Source organism: Rutidosis leptorrhynchoides, chromosome 10 (genome assembly GCF_046630445.1).
Source record: "Rutidosis leptorrhynchoides isolate AG116_Rl617_1_P2 chromosome 10, CSIRO_AGI_Rlap_v1, whole genome shotgun sequence".
Taxonomy (NCBI): Eukaryota; Viridiplantae; Streptophyta; class Magnoliopsida; order Asterales; family Asteraceae; genus Rutidosis; species Rutidosis leptorrhynchoides.
Window position 1 is genome coordinate 311306103 of NC_092342.1, and position 24874 is coordinate 311330976.

Consider the following 24874-nt stretch of genomic DNA (forward strand, 5'->3'; position numbering starts at 1 on the left):
CTAACTAAGAACTATGTTCTACAACTTAAGATCTTGATTTCATAAGTTTACTGATAATGCTAAAAACGAACATATATTTCATAGCATTATTCCTCAAGAAAGACAAGCTTTTAGTTGCAATTATTCTATTTACAAGTGATATTCATTTAAATAATAAAAGGTGAAGACAAAAGGAAGATTCGACGAATTGAAGACGCAAATGACCAAAAAGCTCAAAAGTACAAAATACAATCAATGAGGTTCCAATTATTGATAAGAAACGTCTCAAAATTACAAGAGTACAAGATTCAAAACGCAAAGTACAAGATATTAAATTATTCGCAAGGACGTTCGAAAATCCGGAACCGGGACCAGAGTCAACTCTCAACGCTCGACGCAACGGACTAAAAATTACAAGTCAACTATGCATATGAATATAATATAATATATAATTAATTCTTAAAATTAATATATATATATTATATTATATTTAAATAAACGTCGGCAGAAGAAAACAACCAAATTTGGCTCTCCTCAGCTGGCCATGCGATCGCATGGCCTTGAAGGGTAAAGCTCATGCGATCGCATGAGCATCTTTTCCAGATCACAGGCCTATAAAAATCGAGCTTTGGTGTAACACAAAACACATCTTTTTCCTTCTTCATCATACGTAAATTATATATATATATTTATATTTGAATTTTAATTTTAATTTCTAATAATAAGGGTATGTTAGCGAATGTTGTAAGGGTGTAAGTCGAAATTCTGTTCGTGTAACGCTACGCTATTTTTAATCATTGTAAGTTATGTTCAACCTTTTTAATTTAATGTCTTGTAGCTAAGTTATTATTATGCTTATTTAAAACGAAGTAATCATGATGTTGGACTAATTACTAAAATTGGGTAATTGGGCTTTGTACCATAATTGGGGTTTGGACAAAAGAACGACACTTGTGGAAATTAGACTATGGGCTATTAATGGGCTTTATATTTGTTTAACTAAATGATAATTTGTTAATGTTAATATAAAGATTTACAATTGGATGTCCCTATAAATAACCATATACACTCGATCGGATACGATGGGCAGGATATTTATATGTACGAATAATCGTTCATTTAACCGGACACGGGAATGGATTAATAACCAATAGAATTATTAAAACAGGGGTGAAATTATGTACAAGGACACTTGGCATAATTGATAATAAAGTATTAAAACCTTGGGTTACACGCAGTCGACATTCTGGTGTAATTATTAAACAAAGTATTAAAACCTTGTTACAGTTTAAGTCCCCAATTAGTTGGAATATTTAACTTCGGGTATAAGGATAATTTGACGAGGACACTCGCACTTTATATTTATGACTGATGGACTGTTATGGACAAAAACCAGACGGACATATTAAATAATCCAGGACAAAGGACAATTAACCCATGGGCATAAAACTAAAATTAACACGTCAAACATCATGATTACGGAAGTTTAAATAAGCATAATTCTTTTATTTCATATTTAATTTCCTTTATTTTATATTTAATTGCACTTCTAATTATCGCACTTTTATTTATTGTTATTGTATTTAATTGCACTTTTAATTATCGTACTTTTTAATTATCGCAAGTTTATTTTATCGCACTTTTATTTATCGCAATTTCATTATCGTTATTTACTTTACGCTTTAAATTAAGTCTTTTATTTATTTAATATTTTTACATTTTGTTTTAACTGCAACTAAAGTTTTAAATTCGACAAACCGGTCATTAAACGGTAAAAACCCCCCTTTATAATAATAATATTACTTATATATATATATTTGTATTTTTATAAAATAAAACTAATATAGCGTTAAGCTTTGTTTAAAAGATTCCCTGTGGACCGAACCGGACTTACTAAAAACTACACTACTGTACGATTAGGTACACTGCCTATAAGTGTTGTAGCAAGGTTTAAGTATATATCCATTCTCTAAATAAATAAATATCTTGTGTAAAATTGTATCGTATTTAATAGTATTTCCTAGTAAAATATAAGCTATTTCATATACACCTAGCGAAAACATCAAGTATTTTTGGCGCCGCTGCCGGGGATTCGAAATCTAGCTTAAAAGCCGGAAGCGCAACGCTAAATAAAAAAAAAATTTAATTTTAGTTTACTTTTATAAAAAAAAATACGTTTTAATATATTCGAAAATATAAAAAGAAAACAAAAATATAAATATTTTTAAGAGTTTGTTAAATATTTAAGTTCTATAAAAGTTTCTTTATATTTATTTTATAAAAATATAAGTTTTATTTAATTTATAAAAATATATTATATAAATATTTAAAACAGAAAAAATAAACACAGCAAAATAAAAAAAAATAATAAAACATTCGGCCTGCTACTGTAGCAGCCCGTAACCTGGCCCAAAATCCTGGCTCATGCGATCGCATGAGCCCGAAGACATAAACTCATGCGATCGCATGAAATCGTCTGACACGCCACAGTTTACCCTAATTCAGCATTTATTACGGTTATTATTTATTATTATTAATTTAAAACCCTAATTAGGTTATATATATTATATTATTTAGTTTAGTTATTTTATTATTTGTATTATTTAGTTTAATTAGTTTAATTAATTTATAAAATTAATAGTTTTATAAATAATATAAAAATAATATTTTTATAAAAATTGTAATTTTTGCAACTTTTAGTATATTTTTATAATTTGTTCCTTTTTATTCATTTTAGCGTAATTTTTGTATCTTTCGCTCATTTTTAGTTTTAAAATATAGTTTTTGCCATAGTTATTTTTATTTATAGATTTTTAGGCCTTGCCGTAAAATCCCTTAAGTGCTTTTTCTTTAGACTAAGATTTAAGTGCTTTAGAATTTTGCGACGCCTTTTTAAGTTTTAGTACCTTTTTAAGTTATTATCATTTGGGATATAGTTTTTCTTATAAGCTTTAATATTTTTAGACGCCTTTTACCCATGTATCAATTATCATTCCAATTAGTAATCTCAATTTGCGATTATAATTTTAAGTTAGTGGTAGTAATAAGGTTGGGTTAGTCGAGTGTTTTAAAGTTTTATAAGTCACTCTTTTTATTTCTTATTTTTCGACGCCTTTTATTTTTCAACCCTTTTCTTTTTCGACGCGCTCTTTTTCTTTCTTATTTCTCGCTATTCTAGTTTTTAGGACTTAGAATTTTCTCTACTTCTTATCTAAATTTCTTAAAATTACGAAAATTTATTTTAAGTGGTTAAATTGATAGACATCAAAATTTTCTGGTTCGTAGTAATAGTTGGATTTATACGTGGACCGGGTTATTGGAGCCAAACAGTCCTCAATTATATTGAGACCAAACGAATCCTGCCCCTCTGCTGCATCTTTTAGCTATTCGAAACGTGGGAAAAATCAGAAAAGTCTATTAATTGGATAACTTATATAATTTTTCTTTCCTTTTAAAAAACTAATAATATATTCAGTGAATGCACCGAGCAAGACGTTCACCACCTTTTGTACGTTCACCACCTGTAACTAGATCAAGACATTTAGCTAATATTACCGCCATTGATTTTTCTTTAGAATCATCATCCAGTCGACCAAGTACTCCAGTTCAAATTTCCGATAATCCATTTTTTGAACCCGACCTCACAATTGAGAATCCGGAGAATATTCAGGGACAATTCATAGATCCTGAACCATTAAATTTTCCTCTGGAACCACCAATCATTCAAACAAAAATTGTTGAGGAACGAACCATTAAATCAGAATCATCTAGTGATTCAGATTCAACAAATTCAATTATGGAAGTAACAGAACCTTTAAGTATGGAAGACTGAATGAGAGCTAAACGCACTGGCCAAGGTCACGCAATTACTCATCCAGACATTAATGCGCCAGATTATGAAATCAAAGGACAAATTTTACATATGGTGACTAATCAATGCCAATTTAGTGGTGCGCCGAAGGAAGATCCAAACGAACATCTTCGTACCTTTAATAGGATTTGCACACTATTTAAAATAAGAGAAGTGGAGGATGAACAGATATATCTCATGTTATTTCCCTGGACTTTAAACGGAGAAGCCAAAGATTGGTTAGAATCGTTACCTGAAGGGGCGATTGATACATGAGACGTTTTAGTTGAAAAATTTCTTAAACAATTCTTTCTGGCATCTAAAGCCGTAAGACTTCAAGGAGAAATTGTTACGTTCACACATAAACCGAATGAAACTCTATATGAGGCGTGGACTAGATTTGGAAAGTTATTAAGAGGATGTCCGCAACATGGTTTAGACACCTGTCAAATATTACAAATATTCTACCAAGGATGCGATATCACTACAAGGAAATACATCGATATAGCAGCTGGTGGTTCTATTATGAAGAAAACAGAAACTGATGCTTACAAAATTATTGATAACACTGCTTCCCACTCACATGAGTGGCACCAAGAAAAAGATATCATTAGATCATCTAAAGCAGCTAGAGCCGATTCTAGCCATGACTTAGATTCCATTTCCGCAAAGATAGATGTTGTCGAGAGACGAATGGAAAAGATGACTAAAGATATCCACTCAATACGAATTAGTTGTGAGCAGTGTGGAGGACCACATTTGACAAAAGATTGTCTCAGTATTGAATTAACAATGGAGCAAAGAGAGAATATTTTATACATAAACCAAAGGCCTGGAAATAATTATCAGAATAATTATCAACCGCCAAGACCGATTTACAATCAAAATCAGAATTATAACCGAAATATTCCATACAACAACCAACAAGGTCCTAGTAATCAACAAGTATCCAATAATACTTACAATCAGCAAAGACCTAATTTTCAAAACAAACCACCACAAACCGATGATAAAAAGCCGAATTTAGAAGATATGATGACAAAGCTAGTTGAAACTCAAATGCAGTTTTTCACATCTCAAAAACAAACTAATGAACAAAATGCTCAAGCATTTAGAAATCAACAAGCTTCTATTCAAAACTTGGAACAAGAAGTAAGTAACCTAGCAAGGTTAATAGGTGAAAGAAAACCGGGAAGTTTACCTAGTGATACAAATGCTAACCCCGGAAATGAAACAGCTAAAGCCATTACCACAAGAAGTGGTACAACACTTAAACCACCTGAAATACCTGTAACTTCTGATGAAGCTATTCCTACTCCACAAGAACCACAACCTGATCAAGATAAGGAAAAAGAACCGGTAGTTGAAAAGGTTAATGAAGATAACACAGTTAAGGCTAAACCTTATGTTAAACCATACCAACCACCACTTCCTTACCCGAGTAAAATGGAAAAAGAAAAACTTGAAGCCGAGCAATCCAAATTCTTGGATATGTTTAAACAGATAAATGTAAATCTTCCTTTCATTGATGTGATTTCAGGAATGCCTAGATATGCTAAATTTCTGAAAGATCTAATCACGAATAGAAAGAAAATGGAAGAACTCTCGGCTGTTACTATGAATGCTAATTGTTCTGCAGTACTGTTGAATAAGATACCAGAAAAATTATCTGATCCAGGAAGTTTCACAATTCCATGTTTTCTGGGTAGTCTTAGTTCAATAGAAGCATTAGCAGACTTAGGTGCCAGTATAAATTTAATGCCGTATTCACTATACGCTAAACTAGACCTTGGAGAATTGAAACCAACAAGAATAAGCATACAACTAGCCGATCGATCAATAAAAAATCCTAGAGGGATAATGGAGAACATGCTAGTTAAAGTTGGTACTTTAGTATTTCCAGTAGATTTTGTTGTTCTGGACATGGAAGAAGATTCTCAAGTTCCTCTCATATTAGGAAGACCATTCTTAAACACGGCTAAAGCAATGATAGACGTGTTTGGTAAGAAACTGACCCTAAGTATAGAGGACGAGAGTTTTACCTTTTTAGTTGATAGAGCAATGCAACAACCGCAATCTGCAGATGATACATGCTATTATATTCAAACTATAGATTCACATGCAGAATTGATAGAAGAATTTCCAGAATTACAAGGAACAGGAGAATGTTCTTTAGGAGAAGGAACTGAACCAATTGATGAAGCTGAAATGTTAGCTACACTAATAGCTAATGGATATGAACCAACAACAGAAGAAATTCAAATGCTAAAAGAAGAAGACAGATATCGATATAAATCATCGATAGAAGAACCTCCAACATTAGAGTTAAAGCCACTTCCAAACCATTTGGAATACGCTTATTTACATGGTGAATCTGAATTACCTGTAATAATATCGTCTTCTCTTACTGAAAATGAGAAATCTCAACTCATTTCTGTGTTGAAAGCTCGTAAACCAGCCATTGCATGGAAGATTCATGACATTAAAGGAATAAGTCCTTCGTATTGCACACATAAAATCCTTATGGAAGAAGGTCATAAAACGTATGTGCAACGCCAACGAAGACTAAATCCTAATATGCAAGATGTAGTTAAAAAGAAATTATTAAACTGCTAGATGCAGGTTTAATTTATCCAATTTCTGATTGTCCATGGGTAAGCCCCGTTCAATGCGTGCCTAAGAAGGGTGGCATGACTGTCATCACAAATGAAAAAAATGAGCTTATTCCTACTAGGACTGTAACAGGATGGCGTGTGTGTATTGATTATAGAAAATTAAATGACACCACCAGAAAAGATCACTTTCCCTTACCTTTTATTGATCAAATGTTGGAAAGATTAGCCGGAAACAGTTACTATTGTTTTCTTGATGGATTTTCCGGATATTTTCAAATTCCAATAGCACCCGAAGATCAAGAGAAAACCACGTTCACGTGCCCTTATGGTACTTTTGCTTACAAACGCATGCCATTTGGACTTTGCAACGCCCCTGCAACCTTTCAAAGGTGCATGATGGCGATTTTTCACGACATGATAGAAGAATGCATGGAAGTTTTCATGGATGACTTTTCAGTCTTCGGTGATACATTTGAATCATGTCTAGTTAATCTGGAACGAATGCTTATTAGATGTGAACAATCAAATCTAGTACTTAATTGGGAGAAATGCCATTTCATGGTTAAAGAAGGCATCGTTCTTGGACATAAAATTTCAAAAGAAGGAATTGAAGTGGATAGAGCTAAAGTAGATGTAATTGCTAAACTTCCACATCCCACCAATGTTAGAGGAGTTAGGATTTTTCTAGGGCATGCCGGTTTTTACCGACGTTTCATAAAAGATTTTTCTAAAATTGCCACTCCTATGAATAAACTCCTAGAAAAGGATGCTCCGTTCATCTTTTCAGATGAATGCATTAAATCTTTTAATATTCTTAAAGAGAAACTCACTAATGCGCCAATCATGATAACACCAAATTGGAATCTACCGTTTGAACTAATGTGCGATGCAAGTGATTTTACAATGGGAGCCGTTTTAGGACAAATGATTGAAAAACGATTTCAACCTATATATTATGCTAGTAAGACGTTACAAGGAGCACAAATGAACTATACAACTACTGAAAAAGAACTCCTTGCTATTGTTTTTGCTTTTGACAAATTTCGTTCATATCTCGTTCTAGCAAAAACGGTGGTCTATACCGACCATTCTGCTCTTAGATACCTATTTTCGAAACAAGATGCCGAACCAAGATTAATCCGTTGGATCTTACTCTTACAAGAGTTCGATATTGAAATCCGAGATAAAAGAGGAGCAGAAAATCTCGCCGCTGATCATCTTTCTCATCTTGAAAATCCCGAATTAGAAGTTCTAAATGAATCGGCCATACAAGACAACTTTCCTGATGAATATCTATTGAAAATAGATTATAATGAAATTCCATGGTTTGCAGACTATGCAAACTACTTAGTATGTGGATTCCTTGAAAAAGGATTATCGTACCAAAAACGAAAGAAATTCTTTAGTGATATAAAATACTATTTCTGGGAAGACCCACATCTGTTTAAAAGTTGTCCAGATGGAATAATACGCTGATGTGTATTCGGAGATGAAGCTAGTAAAATTTTAAACCATTGTCACACAGGACCAACAGGAGGGCATTATGGGCCTCAACTAACAGCAAGAAAAGTTTATGATGCTGGATTCTATTGGCTTACAATTTACAAAGACGTACAACTTCTTTGCAAATCCTGTGATGCATGTCAAAGGACCGGAAAAATAAGTCAACGTGATGAAATGCCACAAAATGTCATTCAAGTATGTGAAGTATTTGACATTTGGGGTATTGACTTTATGGGTCCATTTCCAAAATCTCATAATAATCTATATATTCTCGTAGCCATTGATTATGTATCTAAATGGGCGGAAGCACAAGTTCTCCCAACTAACGATGCACGAGTTGTAGTCAATTTTTTAAAACGTCTTTTTGCAAGGTTTGGAACACCGAAAGCTTTAATAAGTGATCGGGTACTCATTTCTGTAACAATCAACTTGAGAAAGTTCTCAAAAGATATGGAGTAACTCATAAAATCTCCACCGCATATCATCCACAAACAAGTGGACAAGTTGAAAATACCAACCGAGCTTTAAAACGTATTCTAGAGAAAACCGTAGGATCAAATCCGAAGGAATGGTTCATTAAATTGGAGGATGCACTCTGGGCTTTTAGAACAGCCTACAAAACTCCAATTGGAACCACACCTTTTAGACTTGTTTATGGAAAAGCATGTCATCTTCCAGTAGAAATTGAACATAAAGCATTTTGAGCTTTGAAGACATGTAATCTTGATTTACATGAAGCTGGACGTCTACGGTTAAATCAATTAAACGAATTAGAAGAATTAAGACATGAAGCATACGAAAATTCGTTAATATATAAGGAAAGAACGAAGAAATGGCATGATAAAAGAATCAGAAGTTTAAAAGAATTCAAAGAAGGAGACAGAGTTCTTCTTTTCAATTCACGATTCAAGCTATTTCCTGGAAAATTGAAATCAAGATGGTCTGGACCATTCATAGTCAAAAGAGTTTTCCCATACGGAACGATAGAATTAATAAATTCAAATGGGATTGAATTTAAAGTTAATGGTCACAGAGTTAAAAATTACATAGATAGTCCAATGGAAGTTGACAATGAAGTTAATCACAATTTCGATACCACAGCTAACTATGTGTGGGGAGAATCAAGTATTTAAAGGATATTATGTATTTCTGTTAGAGTTAGATTGTCTGTTTTCGTGTAGTTCTCGAAAATGGAACCCGAATGGTCTTTCCCTAGCAGACCCTAAAGAACTAGTCTTCTCCCCCCATTCTGAATTTTTATTTTTTTAGGTTTTTACGAAATAAAGACTTCCTGTGAACTAAACCATGGTCTAATGCTACACGCTTTGATCACTAAACGTAATAATGACACACTTCCGAGTGAAATAGTATCGGTAATCAGAGAAAGATTGGACGGAGTAAGAAAAGAATCCAGATGCGAAGATAATAAGTTACAATTTGGTAAAGGAAAATCAAAATCCGCAGCGAAAAGAAGAGCACGACTCATAGAAAGATGTCACAAATGCGGAAAATGGTCACATGGAGGTAAATGTTCAAATAATCAAACCTATTCAAACACCGAATTTGTTACTTTATGCAGAGACGGACCGTTCATATGTTTAGAAGAAAAAACACTGAATGCTCGAGGTTACGCCTATGTAGCCATGGAAAATCAATTAAACCGACTATCTTATGAATGGGATAGATCATATCACTAAGAATACTATCTCACAGGTAAGTCTGTACAGTTTTTATTTTTTATTTTTATTTTTAACCTTTTGATAATAAACGCTAATTTGTTCGCTATAAAGTATTAAATTGGTATTGAATAAAATTAGGTTTGGCGACCGAAATTATTGATATCATACAAAAATTTATTACATCACTGCTAAATTTAACGTTTATTCTTAAGGTATAAATATCTTTAATCAATCAACCCAAAATATTTCAAAAATTCGTCATGAGTTAAATTAGGTCATGGAACCGAAATTACTTTACCGAAAATAGGGGCGTATATTTTTGATAATATTTGATTGATTAAAGTGGGATAAAAGCCAAAAAGATTTTTAATTTTATTTTTTACCATGTTTTTAAAATTAATATATAAATATTAAATTAATATTTTGAACTTTGTAAAATCAATATATTTAAGTTTGTAAATATTTGAAAAATTAATCTTTTTAATATAAGTTTGTATGTATAAAAACAAAAATATAATATAAGTTTGGTGTAAATTTATAATATGAATTTTTAATTAAGTTTAATATGAATTTTTAATTTTATGCATTTTAAATTTAAGTTTGGTGTGAATTTAAAAACAAAAATTTACTTTATTTCGCTAAGTTAAAAATATGATTTTTAAAATTCGTCTTGAGTTGAAGACTAGGTCGTTAAACCGAAATTGCTTTACCCGAGGGAGGGACGAGAACTTTTATTATCATTATTTTTAATCTTATTGAATTAAAGTATGCCAAAAACATTAAAAAATCCAAAAATCTTTACTTTTAAAACCGCGCTTTGAATTGACAAATTTTAAAATTTTGTCGAGGGACGGACTAGGACATCGATCCGAAACACCCTCGCTCCTAAAGGAAAACAAATTTTTAAAATTTAATTAATTATAAGTTTTATAAAGTATAAGGTTTTATAAAAAAAAAAAAAAAAAAAAAGGTCAAAACACTGTAGCCGGGTACCCATGCGATCGCATGGGAATCACCTTATACCTCCATTCGATCGCATGGAGGCAAAAATCTGGCCTGATACATACAGACAGCGAGTATGTCTTCCTCACCACAACACACACACAAACACGAAACTCTCTCAAATCTTCACCAAATTTCATCATTTTTCCACCGTAATTCGTCATTTTTCTTGCTCTAATCATGCCTAGATTCTCATTCTTTAGCAAAATGGTAAAAATTACACCCCTAAACTCTATAAATTTCTAGTTTTTGTGATAATTACCAATATTTTACCTAATGCAATTTTGTTAATTTCTAGTGTAATTAGTGTTAAATTGTTAGTATTTTATGCATGTATAACCTAGATTGATGCTATTTAACATGATTTGAAGCCAAAAACTTCAAAAATTTTAGAAATCTAGGGTTTGTGTTCTTGAGCAATTTGGGGCTTTTTGATATAAACAGGTTATGGCCAATTTTTGTCATGAATTATTGCTAAATTGAGTAGTGTAACATGTTTAGATAGTTAAATGATCCAAGCATTGATCATAAACATGATTTTTAGAGATTAAAGTGGACTTTTTAAGTCCAAAATTCATGAACTTGATTAATTTGATATATTTGCCATTTGAGACTTGTTTAATTATTAGTAATGACTATTTTGACATGTTATTTGAATTAAATGCTTATGAACTTTGTATACATTTTCATATGTGCTTATTTGAAAAGTGTAGAATTGTGAAAAATTGTGAAAATGTGTATAAGTTTAATTTTGATTTAACATGTTATAGTGATTGTTTTAAGTTGTTATTTTGCTAACACTAATGCATATTTGGATGCACAAAGTTTGTGTTTAATGTGTTTTGCAGAAAGCCGATACTGGAGGTTCAGGAGCATCATCATCTAGACGACCAGCACCAGCACCAGAACCAGAACCAGAAATGCAACACGAACAAGAACCACAACAAGAACTACAACAACAGCCTGATCAGCACATACCTTATTATGATCCGGTACAGTTTGTTGATGAATTCATAGTATTCCTAATGAGGCCGCCAGTAGAATTCCCAACGATTCTTGAGTACACTCTGCATCCTAATCTGAGATTTGATAGGAGATGGAGAGATTACGAGACATATCAAAGGAACAAATTCAAATTGGTAACAAAAAATGTAGAGGTGCCAAGGGTAATCGATTGGGTCCCTTTGGAAACGGTCCATCTAGCTGACCATGTTAGACAGCTTTTAGTTCAAAGGTATGGCAGTTCTTCTTTTACAGATTGGGAACGTCTTTTCACCATTCGTAGACCTGTATATAAGGAATGGTGTGTTGAGTTGGTGAGTACTGTATCACTTGATACAAATATAGTTAGAATAGATGATAGAAGATTTCTTAGGTTTATCCTTGGCGGTAGGATGTACAGAATGTCCATGCTGGACATGGCTAGGGCTTTACAGATATATACTCCTAGTGAGTTGCTACTACCCGATTGTACAAACTTGATTCATTATGGTGAAAGGGTAGATAGCAACTTTGACACTGACGCCATTTGGAGGCGTATGTCACATTTTGATGTTTTTACACGAGCAGGAGGACACTCCTATACACATATTGACAGAGCCGAGCTTCGTATTATTCATAGATTTTTGGCTAACTCGATTACACAGAGAGGTCACAATAAATAAAAAATTACCTTACATGATTTATTCTACCTAAAGTGTATTCGGGATCCTAGAAGCTTTGTCAATATCCCTTACTGTGTTGCTTTTTATTTATCTAAAATGGTAGAGGGAATGCAGGACGGGAGTATAATAGGAGGAGGTATTTTTGTTACTCTCATTGGAGAGTATTTAGGTGTTGATAGGAACCAAGGAGGTCCATTACAGCTTTGTAGAGAACAGGTTGAGCCCTTAGGATTGAAAGTTTATGTGGGTGCTAAGGTATTGAAAAGTAGACGTAACCAGGCAGTACCCTATGAGGGATCTCATCCTCAGGTAGAGAGAGGCTCAGACGAGGAAATGGAGGAGGCGGAAGACATTAGGGATGTCTTTCGAGATGCTATTCTTGACGTCCACGTTCGTATAGATGAGGAAGCAATGACGAACGCGGCCAGACATAGTATGTATGAGCAGTGGAACTCCGAGCGAGTATACGAGGATTATAGGTGACGCCAACACGATAGCTGGTTAGTTCATCAGCACCAAATCATGAGCCAGCTATCATATCAGGTACCAAATAACTATGTATCTACTCGACCTGCTCATTACACAGCCCCGATATCCGACCACCCTTTAACCGGTATGACTATAACCAAGCTTATCAGAACACCTATAACCAACAATGGAACCCACCTGACGAGATGAACTGGAACCCATATCCAGACTGATTTAGTTCCATTTGATTATTTATATGATTTTTATGTTTTTATCTTTTTACTTATTCATGTTTAAACTTATGTTATTGAATATACTTATGTAATCTTTATCATTTTTATTATTATTGTGTACTAATATTTCACATTTAGGATTTGAACGTGGGATATTAAGTCCCATTTCAAATTGCCATGCATGTTTATATTTGTATGTATGTATATTGTAAATTGTACAAAACAGGGTAAAACAACACATTTTCAAAGACTGGCATTAAGTTCAGCAAAAGCTACTAATTTTGACGACAAGATGACAAATAAATGTGATGTAACAACAGACGGAATGAACAAATGATATGCACCATTTATCATTCAGCAAACAAACGCCAATATGTTTGGAAACTTTGGTAAAATTTAATCATTTTTACGCTAATCACCCTCAATAATTTAAATTGTTACTGATTTCTTGCAAATGAGGGCATTGCAAGATCTTAAGTGTGGGAAGGGGTTAAATTCTTTCGGATTTTAAAATTTTTACTTTATACACTTGGTTACCATTAGAAATACTAGTAAAGTAGTAGTTGTATTAGAATCTAGTGCTCTCTGATAATAAAGAACAGCCCTAGTCTTATATACTGACTACCCAATTCTAGTAAAATTTTTCAAAATTTTCAATTAAATGAACTCAAAATCATGTTTATGCATATTTATGAACGATAAAACTAGGTGTTAACACCGAAATTATTGTTACCTCGGAAAGGACATAAATTGAGAAACAAACCAAAATGTTAAAATTCATTTAAAATGGAATAGAGGACAATAAAAAGGAAAATAAAAGCCAAGTGTGGGAAAAATTACCAAGTTATCTTAAACATATGTCACATATTTCTGTAACAAATAATTGAAGATACTTTTGCTTTGGACTAAACTAAACTGTTTTACCCGATGAAAGAAAAGAAAAGATGGATCTACACGATGAATCAATTCCATCATTAAAAGGAAGTAAAGTCTTCCGAAAAAGACACGTGCTTCTTGATTTAGGTCATGAAGTTGTCGTCCAGACCAGCTGTAGGTTGACAAAAAACCTAGAAAAGTCATCTCTAAAATCAGCAGGAAATCCACGGACCTCAGCATCAAACAGGGTCGCCAAGTGGTCAGATTTATCCTAACCATGAGAAGGATTTATCTCGTACAATGGGGGGCACCGTGCAAATTAGCTTGATAAGACTAATGAATCAGATCCCCAGAAAGGATAATCTCCTTAAAGATCAAAAATCAGCTTTTAAGACTGATATTACTCAATCCTAGAGATTGACCTTAAAGATTGAGAATTACAAACTCATGGAATTCAATGATATCTAAACTCGAGCTTGAACGAGAAAATATTTTGATCAAATTAAAACCGATTTGTTTTCTGAAAACCCTATTTTCAATGCGTTCATTACCTTTGAACGTAAAATCCTAGGAATTCACCTGGAATTCATTAGGTCACCTGAACCAAATCGGGTGTCAACCGTAAGAACGGTGGTTGCATAGCATGGTCGAAGACAGGACCTTGTGCCAGACCGACAAATTAAAAGGGTGAGCTTTACTATTGCTCCTACCAAGAATAGTAATTGGGTCCGACACGTTATAGACCATAATTAAAAGCATGTCAGGGGACATTGCCTTAACAGTTGCTTGTTCAACGCTTTCCTTTACAACCGGACGGTAGTTTACCGAAAGGTAATATACGGAGCAAGTATACTGGACGTGTTGCTTTCCTAATACAAGGTTAGCAAGTGGGTGACACAAAACCATAAGTTTTGAGCCAAAATTTTCAAATCTAAAACCCACCAAACCCAAAAAAAAAAAAAAAAAAAAGAATTTGCAAACACCGGTGAAGGGTTATTCCGAAAAACTTATCTAGGGTAAAAGCTAGATTTAATTTTCAAAAGATCAAATGTTTTCATAAAGATCCAATTTCCTTAATGGATCTAAATTTTTATAGTCATGTGGGACTGTAAACCATATCGTTACTACCATTGTTTATACCGCCGTAAAGAAATCACTGATGTACAAAGTGTGAAGAATAAAGAAGTGATTCTTGTATTTCAAGACTATATTGCTTGAGGACAAGCAACGCTCAAGTGTGGGAATATTTGATAATGCTAAAAACGAACATATATTTCATAGCATTATTCCTCAAGAAAGACGAGCTTTTAGTTGCAATTGTTCTATTTACAAGTGATATTCGTTTAAATAATAAAAGGTGAAGACAAAAGGAAGATTCGACGAATTGAAGACGCAAATGACCAAAAAGCTCAAAAGTACAAAATACAATCAATGAGGTTCCAATTATTGATAAGAAACGTCTCAAAATTACAAGAGTACAAGATTCAAAACACAAAGTACAAGATATTAAATTATTCGCAAGGACGTTCGAAAATCTGGAACCGGGACCAGAGTCAACTCTCAACGCTCGACGCAACGGACTAAAAATTACAATCAACTATGCATATGAATATAATATAATATATAATTAATTCTTAAAATTAATATATATTATATTATATTTAAATAAACGTCGGCAGAAGCATGTTTTTCTCAGGTGCTTAAGGTTGCTTCCGCTGTGTACTAGTCTTGCTGTAGACACCTGCTGCTTTAGAGATGTCACTGCATGAACTGTTTATCTTGCATTCATAACTTTATTACTTTTGAAACTATGATTTGTAACGACCATTAGGGTCACGTATTATTATATTTGCTTCTGTTCATTGAAGCATACTTTTGATGTAAAACATTTGACGTTGGTTATGACGTCACCTTTCATCATGAATGCAAACGTATTTTGAAAACGCATATAGTGTTTGACCTTGTAATGATCCTGTTGTTGATGATTCGTACACGATGGATTTAGTACGGGGTGTCACATTTAGTATCAGAGCATTGGTTGTAGGGAATTAGGTTGCATTAGTGAGTCTAAGACCAACCCGAGTAGGATTCACTAATAGGACTAATCTACAACTTGCTAGTTTACTTGTTTCCGCTGAACTTACTGCATGTTGCTGCTTACTTTTACTGCGATATATCGTATGCTATTACATGATTTCACTACTGCATGCTATTATCTGCTTTCGATTACATGATACTTGTCGTTATTGCCATGCTACTTACTGTTACACATGATTTAGACTGTGGTAGTTACTTGGCCTAATACGTGCTTGCTTTATGACTTACTGACATGGAAAATTTATTTTTCCTTGTTCAGATGTCGGATACTCCACCTGCTATCATTTTGGGCAGTTCAGACTCGTCAGCCGCCTCACCTACTGCTGTTGCTGACACACCGATCCCGTTACCCACCAGTGACCCAGGCGCTTCATCTTCCGGAGCTAGCAGCCATGTACCTGCCCCAGTGGCTACTTCTGACAGAGCCCAGGACCTCCAGGAGATTCCACCTCCATCTGCCCCAGGACCCTCGGGGTTACAGCCTCACTCCGGTGATGTTGTGATTCCCGCGGAATTTGGGGAAGGTCCATTCCGTAACCAGTATCGCCATTGGTGCCGACGCGCTCCTGATGGACCACTCGTGCCGATCTCGCATTTTAGATACCGACAGATGATGGCCGCTCGAGGAGAGCCAGTACAGCCACCCGTGCAGCTACCTCCACATGATTCAGATGACCCGTCATCCGACGACTCATCCACAGACGACTCGAGTGATGATGACTCCGACGAGGAGGACCCCGATGATACACCTGTTCAGCCACCCTCCACCCCGCCGAAGAAGCGGTACCGTTTCGACGGCACCATTATTCCGGGGATCAACGGAGGTCGAGCATTCACTAACGCATTTGGTCGGCGTCGTAGGGTTACTGCCCTTAAGTGACTTGTGCCGTATCCTGCTGATCCCTTCATTCGTAAGCCTTACCACCTTGCAGCCTCTACTTCTGGAGACGGACCGTCCGTACCGCCAGCTCCACCAGCACCAACTGTACTGACAGCACCACCTACCCCTCCCTCCCCCTCGGTCGAGGAACTGATGAGGGAGGTGGAGATCCTCCGTGCTCGGGTAACTGAGCTCGAGGACCAGATGTCTCATGTATTGGACATCCTACACCCACCTTCACCGTAGGACTTTTGTAGTAGATTTCATTATGTAATCTAGCTGTAGTTTTATGTTTCACTTATGTATTGTACGAACTTATACAGATGTATGTAACTTATTATTATTAATGAATGGAACTTTGCGTTATTTAATTCTTGCACGATGTTTTATTACCTTACTATATGATTCTGTGGTATTTGTACCTAGATTGCATTACTTAATAAACATGTGATGTGTTGATTCCATGTTGGTTACATATACTGTATTATTACTATTTGCATACTGGATTTTGACTTGAGTCAAAATTTTTGTTTAGAACACCATGGCCAACGGACGATCAACATCAACACATACCACAGCCCAAATCGAGGAGATGATTGCCGAAAGGGTAGCCGCAGCCATTGCGGAAATGCAACCCCAAGCTCCACCGCCACCGCCACCGGTTATTCAACCCATTCGAAATGCGTGCACGTACAAAGAGTTTCAGAGCTGCAAACCTCACAACTTCAGTGGAACAGAGGGGCCGGTTGGTCTCACTAGATGGTTCGAGAAGTTAGAATCTGTGTTTCGAGTCAGTAACTGTTTAGAGGATAATAAAACCAAGTTTGCTTCATGCACGCTGTCTGATGGCGCACTAACATGGTGGAACACGTTGGATCAAGAAAAAGGTATCGATGAGGCGTTTGCTACTTCATGGGAGGAGTTCAAAGGGGCCCTGATTGACGAATATTGCCCTAGGACCGAAATCCAGAGGATGGAAATGGAATTTATGCAGTTAAAGGCCGTTGGGAACGACCTTGATAGCTATAACCGGAGATTTTTGGAACTAGCCCTGATGTGTCCTACCATGGTTACACCGGAGTTCAAACGAATGGAAAGGTACTTTTGGGGACTTCCTAAGAGCATTAAGGGAAACGTCACCTCGTCCAAACCACCCAATGTTCCGGAAGCGATGCGCATGGCGCATACTTTAATGAATCAAATTATCATCGATGAACCGGAGAAGGCTAGGTCTGAAGCGGGTAGTAGTGAGAAGCGAAAATGGGATAACAACAGGGGACGGACCTATGAACAGAACCCGGCGAAACGACCTGAGGGTTTCAGAGGAAACAACAACGGTGGAAACCCCAATCCGAACACCAACTCAAACCCGAACTATAAAGAAACCTTACCACAATGCAAGCGGTGCTACAAGCACCATACTGGGTATTGTAACGTTGTTTGTGAAAAGTGCCAACGGACTGGGCATATCGGGAAGTACTGCAAGGACACCACTTTGAATGGGAAGCCGAACACCAATGGACCGAAAAAGTGCTACGAATGCGGACAGACGGGCCATTTCAGAAATGCGTGTCCAAACAAGCGAAAATACGGCGGACCACCCCGTGGTAGAGCTTTCAATGTTAATGCAAGGGATGCACGCGAGAATCCCGACTTGGTGACAGGTATATTTACTATCAACAATTTATTAGCTTCTGTCCTATTTGATACTGGTGCCGATAGAAGTTATGTATGTAGACATTTTTGCGATAAGATTAATTGGTCATTAGTCCCGTTAAAAGAGAGTATGATTTTCGAGATCGCTAATGGAAAACTTGAGAAAGTTGACCATATTAGTCGAGGAGCTATTATCAACATAGCTGGTGCAGATTTCGAAATTGATTTGATACCCATCAAATTGGGAAGTTTTGACGTGATCGTCGGTATAGATTGGTTGAGCAAGATAAGGGCCGACATTATCTGTGGAGATAAAGCACTTCGTATACCACACGGAGACGGTGAGCCACTGGTTATTTACGGAGAGAGATGTACCTCGAAGTTAAACCTCATTAGTTGCGTGAAAGCGCAAAATATTATGAAGAAGGGACGTCTTGCTGTCCTAGCACATGTGAAAATGGTAGAAACTGAGGTGAAGAGCGTGAACGATGTTCGAATTGTGAACGAATTTTCCGATGTTTTTTCTGAAGAATTGCCTGGATTACCGCCGCCGAGAGCAGTAGAGTTTCAGATTGATTTAGTGCCAGGAGCAGCACCTGTAGCTCGCACACCTTATAGACTCGCACCTTCCGAGATGCAAGAATTACAAAGCCAATTACAAGAGCTGTTAGACCGTGGATTTATCCAACCAAGTTTCTCGCCTTGGGGCGCACCTGTGTTGTTTGTGAAGAAGAAGGATGGATCTTTCCGTATGTGTATCGACTACCGCGAACTCAACAAATTGACAATCAAGAATCGGTATCCTCTTCCCTGCATTGACGATCTTTTTGATCAACTACAAGGATCGAGCGTTTACTCAAAGATCGATTTGCGATCCGGTTATCACCAGTTGAGGGTGAAGGAAAGTGACGTGATGAAAACTGCATTCAGAACCCATTATGGTCATTATGAGTTTCTCGTGATGCCATTCGTTTTGACAAATGCACCTGCCGTGTTCATGGACCTCATGAATCGTGTCTGCAAGCCGTACTTGGATAAGTTCGTTATCGTCTTCATAGATGATATCCTCATCTACTCTAAGAGCGAAGAAGAGCATGAGCAACACCTCCGACTAGTGCTTGAACTCTTGAGGCAAGAGAAACTTTACGCCAAATTCTCCAAGTGTGAATTTTGGTTGAAGGAAGTCCAATTTCTAGGTCATGTTATGAGCGACCAGGGTATCAAAGTTGATCCCGCCAAGATTGAAGCTATCAGCAAATGGGAGACCCCCACAACTCCAACTCACATTCGCCAATTCCTAGGTCTCGCCGATTACTACCGAAGATTTATTGAAGGTTTCTCTCTGATTGCGCGTCCTTTGACCGCGCTGACTCAAAAAGGCAAGAAGTTCATTTGGGAACCCGCGCACAAATCAGCATTCCAAACTTTGAATAAGAAGTTAACCACCGCACCTATCCTATCTCTTCATGAAGGCAGTGACGATTTTGTCATTTATTGCGATGCTTCGAAAAGTGGTTTTGGTTGTGTACTGATGCAACGATCAAAAGTTATTACCTATGCCTCCCGACAATTGAAGATTCACGAGCGGAACTACACTACTCATGATCTCGAACTTGGAGCCGTTGTCTTTGCGCTCAAATTGTGGAGACACTATTTGTATGGAACTAAGAGTACTATCTTCACCGATCACAAGAGTCTCCAGCACATCTTCGATCAGAAGCAACTGAATATGAGACAGCGTCGATGGATCGGGACGCTCAACGACTACGATTGTGAACTTCGTTATCATCCTGGCAAGGCCAATGTTGTAGCTGACGCTTTAAGCCGAAAGGAGAGGACGACACCTCTTCGTGTTAGGGCTCTGAACATCACCATCCAATTGAATCTCAACAGTCAGATCCGAGTAGCCCAAGATGAGGCTCTCAAGGAGAAGAATATATCTCACGAACATTTGAACATACTTGTCTCTCGATTCGAGGTTAGGGAAACTGGACTCCGATGTTATGCCGGAAGAATTTGGGTACCTCTTTATGGAGATCTACGGAACCTTATACTTGATGAAGCACACAAATCGAGATATTCGATTCATCCCGGAGCGGGCAAAATGTACCACGATCTTAAAGAACAGTATTGGTGGCCGAATCTTAAGAAGGACGTTGCGACTTATGTTGGTAAGTGTTTAACTTGCTCGAAAGTTAAGGCCGAGCATCAAAGACCTTTTGGGTTACTTCAACAGCCGAAAATCCCGCAATGGAAGTAGGAAAGGATAACAATGGATTTCATCACCAAGCTACCAAATACGGTGGGCGGATACGATACTATTTGGGTTATTGTTGACCGCCTTACTAAATCTGCACATTTCTTGGCTATGAAGGAAACAGATACGATGGAGAGACTTGCTCAATTATACATCAAAGAGGTTGTATCTCGTCATGGTGTACCTTTATCGATCATCTCAGATCGCGATCCCCGTTTTGCTTCCAGATTTTGGCGTTCTTTGCAAGAAGCCGTGGGAACCCGTCTCGACATGAGTACTGCTTATCACCCACAGACCGACGGGCAAAGTGAACGAACGATTCAGACCTTGGAAGACATGTTGCGTGCATGTGTCATTGATTTAGGAAAGGCCTGGGAAAGGCATTTGCCACTCGCCGAATTTTCTTACAACAACAGTTATCACTCGAGTATTAATGCCGCACCTTTTGAAGCATTGTATAGCCGCAAGTGCTGATCTCCTATTTGTTGGGCTGACGTAGGCGAAAAGCAAATCACCGAACCCGAGGTAGTCCATGAAACAATGGAGAAGATTGCTCAGATTCAAGCTAGACTTAAGATTGCTTGTGACCGTCAAAAGAGTTATGCCGATCTTAAACGTAAAGACTTTGAATTCAACGTCGGTGACCGTGTAATGTTGAAGGTTTCACCTTGGAAAGGTGTGATTCGTTTTGGAAAACGTGGAAAGTTGAACCCACGATACATTGGTCCTTTCGAAATCTTGGAACGTGTTGGACCCGTTGCTTACCGTTTGGATCTTCCAGCTCAATTGAGCTCAGTTCATCCTACCTTCCACGTGTCAAACTTGAAGAAGTGTCTTGCTGCACCCGAACTCATCATACCACTGGAAGAACTTACAATTGATGACAAACTCCACTTTGTGGAAGAACCTGTTGAAATTATGGATCGTGAGATCAAAACTTGGAAATGCAACAAGAATCCGATCGTCCGAGTACGATGGAATGCCAAACGAGGACCTGAGTTTACTTGGGAACGAGAGGATCAAATGATGTGGAAGTATCCTCACCTTTTCCCGACTCCTCCATCTACCTCAGCTTAAAATTTCAGGACGAAATTTTCTTTAACAGGTGGGTAATGTAACGATCCTGGATTTTCTAAAGTTTATTTATTAATAATTGTTATTATTAATACTTGTGATTAAACGAATGTATTGTTATACATTTACTTGTTGCCATAATTGCCCGTACTTGACTTTAATTGCCCGAAACGTCTTTGTGACACACGAAACTTTCACGAATAATATTTTTAGAGTATTATTTACATTCATGATTAAGTTTTATTAATCATTTTAATTAACTAAGGTTATTAGTTAATTACTTGGACTTTGTTGGATTTAATTGTTAATTAATTGAACTTGGGCCTTTATTAGTGTTAATGGACTTAAGAGCCCACCCTACCTCTTTTATGGATTAATTAAGCCCATTACTTCATGTAAGTAGTCCATTTAAGTGTAACTAGTTTGATTAAGGAAATTGGAATCTAGTTACTTGTTCTTCCCATGTAAACACCCTTAGTAACCAACTTTTGAAGGCTTTAACATGCTTAATCTTGTGGACAATCCCCTCCCTCCCTTTTGTAACCAAACCGTCGGCCTAAGTGATACAAGAGGAGTTTTTATTTCATTTTTTTTGTATTACTTCTACTTCCATTCTCCCATTCTCAAAACACACACTTCATTCACTTCACATTTTTCTCTCAAGCATTCCTCTCTTTTCTCTCTAATACTTGTAAGCAACTTGAGACTTTTTCTTCTCTTCTTCCTTTACTTAAAATCGAATACATATACACATAATCATCATCATCACTTGTTCTTTGTTCTTGTTTAATTACATTTTGTTGTTTACTTATTTATTGTTGTTACTTACTAGCTACTAAGAATCAAACTCTTTAGTTTGATTCTTCATATTAACTTGTTCTTACAAGACATACAAGAACATAAACTCTCTAGTTATGTTCTACACTTAATATTTTTTTTTTTTAAAAGATTGTAAGTTCATGGTTGTAAATCATTACTTGTGTTCATGAAGTAAACTTAAAGTTTACTTTCTAAAGATCAAGACTTAGGCTTGAATCTTTAAAAGTATGAAACCCATGAACTTATTAACTTGTTTATTTAGTTTAATACTTCATTTACTTGCACTTTAATTTCATGTTTGTTGGTTTAAATGGTCAAGTATTACAAGTTAGTCTTGATCTCATACTTTCTTGAACTAAAGTTAACTTTGAAAGTTCAAGAACATGTAAGTAAGCTTTCTTTAACTATAACTTTGTACACTTATGTTAGATCTAGACTTTTAGGTCTAGGATCTTCAAGATCTAACTAAGAACTATGTTCTACAACTTAAGATCTTGATTTCATAAGTTTACTTTCAAGTTTGCAACTTATTATTAGTTTTAAAGTTCATGTATGTGTTAGATCTAAGACTTTGATGTAACTTTGGTTCATCAAAACACTTGCAACACTTAAGTGAGTTGTGCTACATATCTTAGACTTGCACGTGTTTTATGATGGTGAAACCTTGGTTAATATGATGCAAACACATCAACAATTTGTACACTTGAAGCTATATGCATCAAGGATGAGAACCGTGATAAGCATCGAACCCAAGAACCCACCGGAACCTACTGTTTTACTGTTTCTGTGTCTGACCCGTACGACCTGGGATACTGTAAAGATGATTTTCAGATAGCTCTGTTCGATTAGATAACTTTTCATTTAGGACTCGTCTTAATCCAAGTTACGTTTTAGGATTTAAGGCCCTCCGATCGTCACTATGTCCTTTTAACGTTGTGCTGAAAATTCTGACCTACTCGCACTTAGACCGTCGCCACGGTCAAACAAAGACGATTTTGCTTCTGGAATTTTTACCACAACTAGAGGACTCCTTTACGGAGCCATGGCCACTGGTCTCACCTTATTTCAGTAGGTATAGAGGCCATGGTGACTGACCGAACTCAGCCTTTGTTTAAAACTCTTTTCATGAACGAAACTTACTTTACACCTTTTATTTGATGATGAATGATGATGACCTTTAAGATCTTATTTACATAATTTTAAACCTATTCGGACGATTTACTGACTTAGTACTATTTGACTTAGGTTGAGGACTTTCCGGACCTACGTACTTGCTTATTTCCCGACTCGACTTTACCTCTACTTTATCATTGTGAGTTATAGCATCACTTTTTTTACTTTAACTATTTTGGGAACTGAGAATACATGCGCATTTTACGTTTTACATACTAGGCACGAGTACTTAAACTTTATATATGTGTGGGTTATACAACGGCATAAACATTCCCTTTAGCTCAGTAACGTTTAGTCATTGGTTTTTGAACAGGTGAACGCGAATCTTAGATATGGATCCATAGGGTTTGACATCCCCACTCGGGCTAGTCGCGCTAGCATTTAACGAGTGTTTAATACTTCGTAAACATACGCACTTGCCAAGTGTACTTTCAGGGGGTATAAACGTTAAGTTAGTTACCAAGTGCCCACGGTTAAACATATACTTTATCATACTGTTTTGAAACGCTCTTTGTAGCACTGAAATCTCGTGGCCTACCTTACATACTGTTATACTTAAACTATAGCTCACCAACCTTTGTGTTGACATTTTTAAGCATGTTTTTCTCAGGTGCTTAAGGTTGCTTCCGCTGTATACTAGTCTTGCTGTAGACACCCGCTGCTTTAGAGATGTCACTGCATGAACTGTTTATCTTGCATTCATAATTTTATTACTTTTGAAATTATGATTTGTAATGACCATTGGGGTCACGTACTATTATATTTGCTTCTGTTCATTGAAGCATACTTTTGATGTAAAACATTTGACGTTGGTTATGACGTCACCTTTCATCATGAATGCAAACGTATTTTGAAAACGCATATAGTGTTTGACCTTGTAATGATCCTGTTGTTGATGATTCGTACACGATGGATTTAGTACGGGGCGTCACAGTTACAGTTTGTTTGTTGCACAACTTTAATTACGTACATGGATAAAATGGCTTACATAGGGAATGTTTTACGGCTATTCATTTTTTCTTGGGATCTTTGTCTTCATTTTCTGGAAA

General features: G+C 36.2%; 1 protein-coding gene across 1 annotated transcript in view; it reads left to right on the top strand.

Annotated features, from left to right (window-relative positions):
* Window positions 1–24874, top strand: part of LOC139871243 (glutamate receptor 2.1-like) — a 74491-nt gene that overhangs the window by 26205 nt on the left and 23412 nt on the right. The window contains exon 2 of the mRNA XM_071858974.1: window positions 16261–16457. Within this exon, the coding sequence (XP_071715075.1) occupies window positions 16261–16457 (197 nt within the window). The remainder of the gene's footprint in view (window positions 1–16260; window positions 16458–24874) is intronic.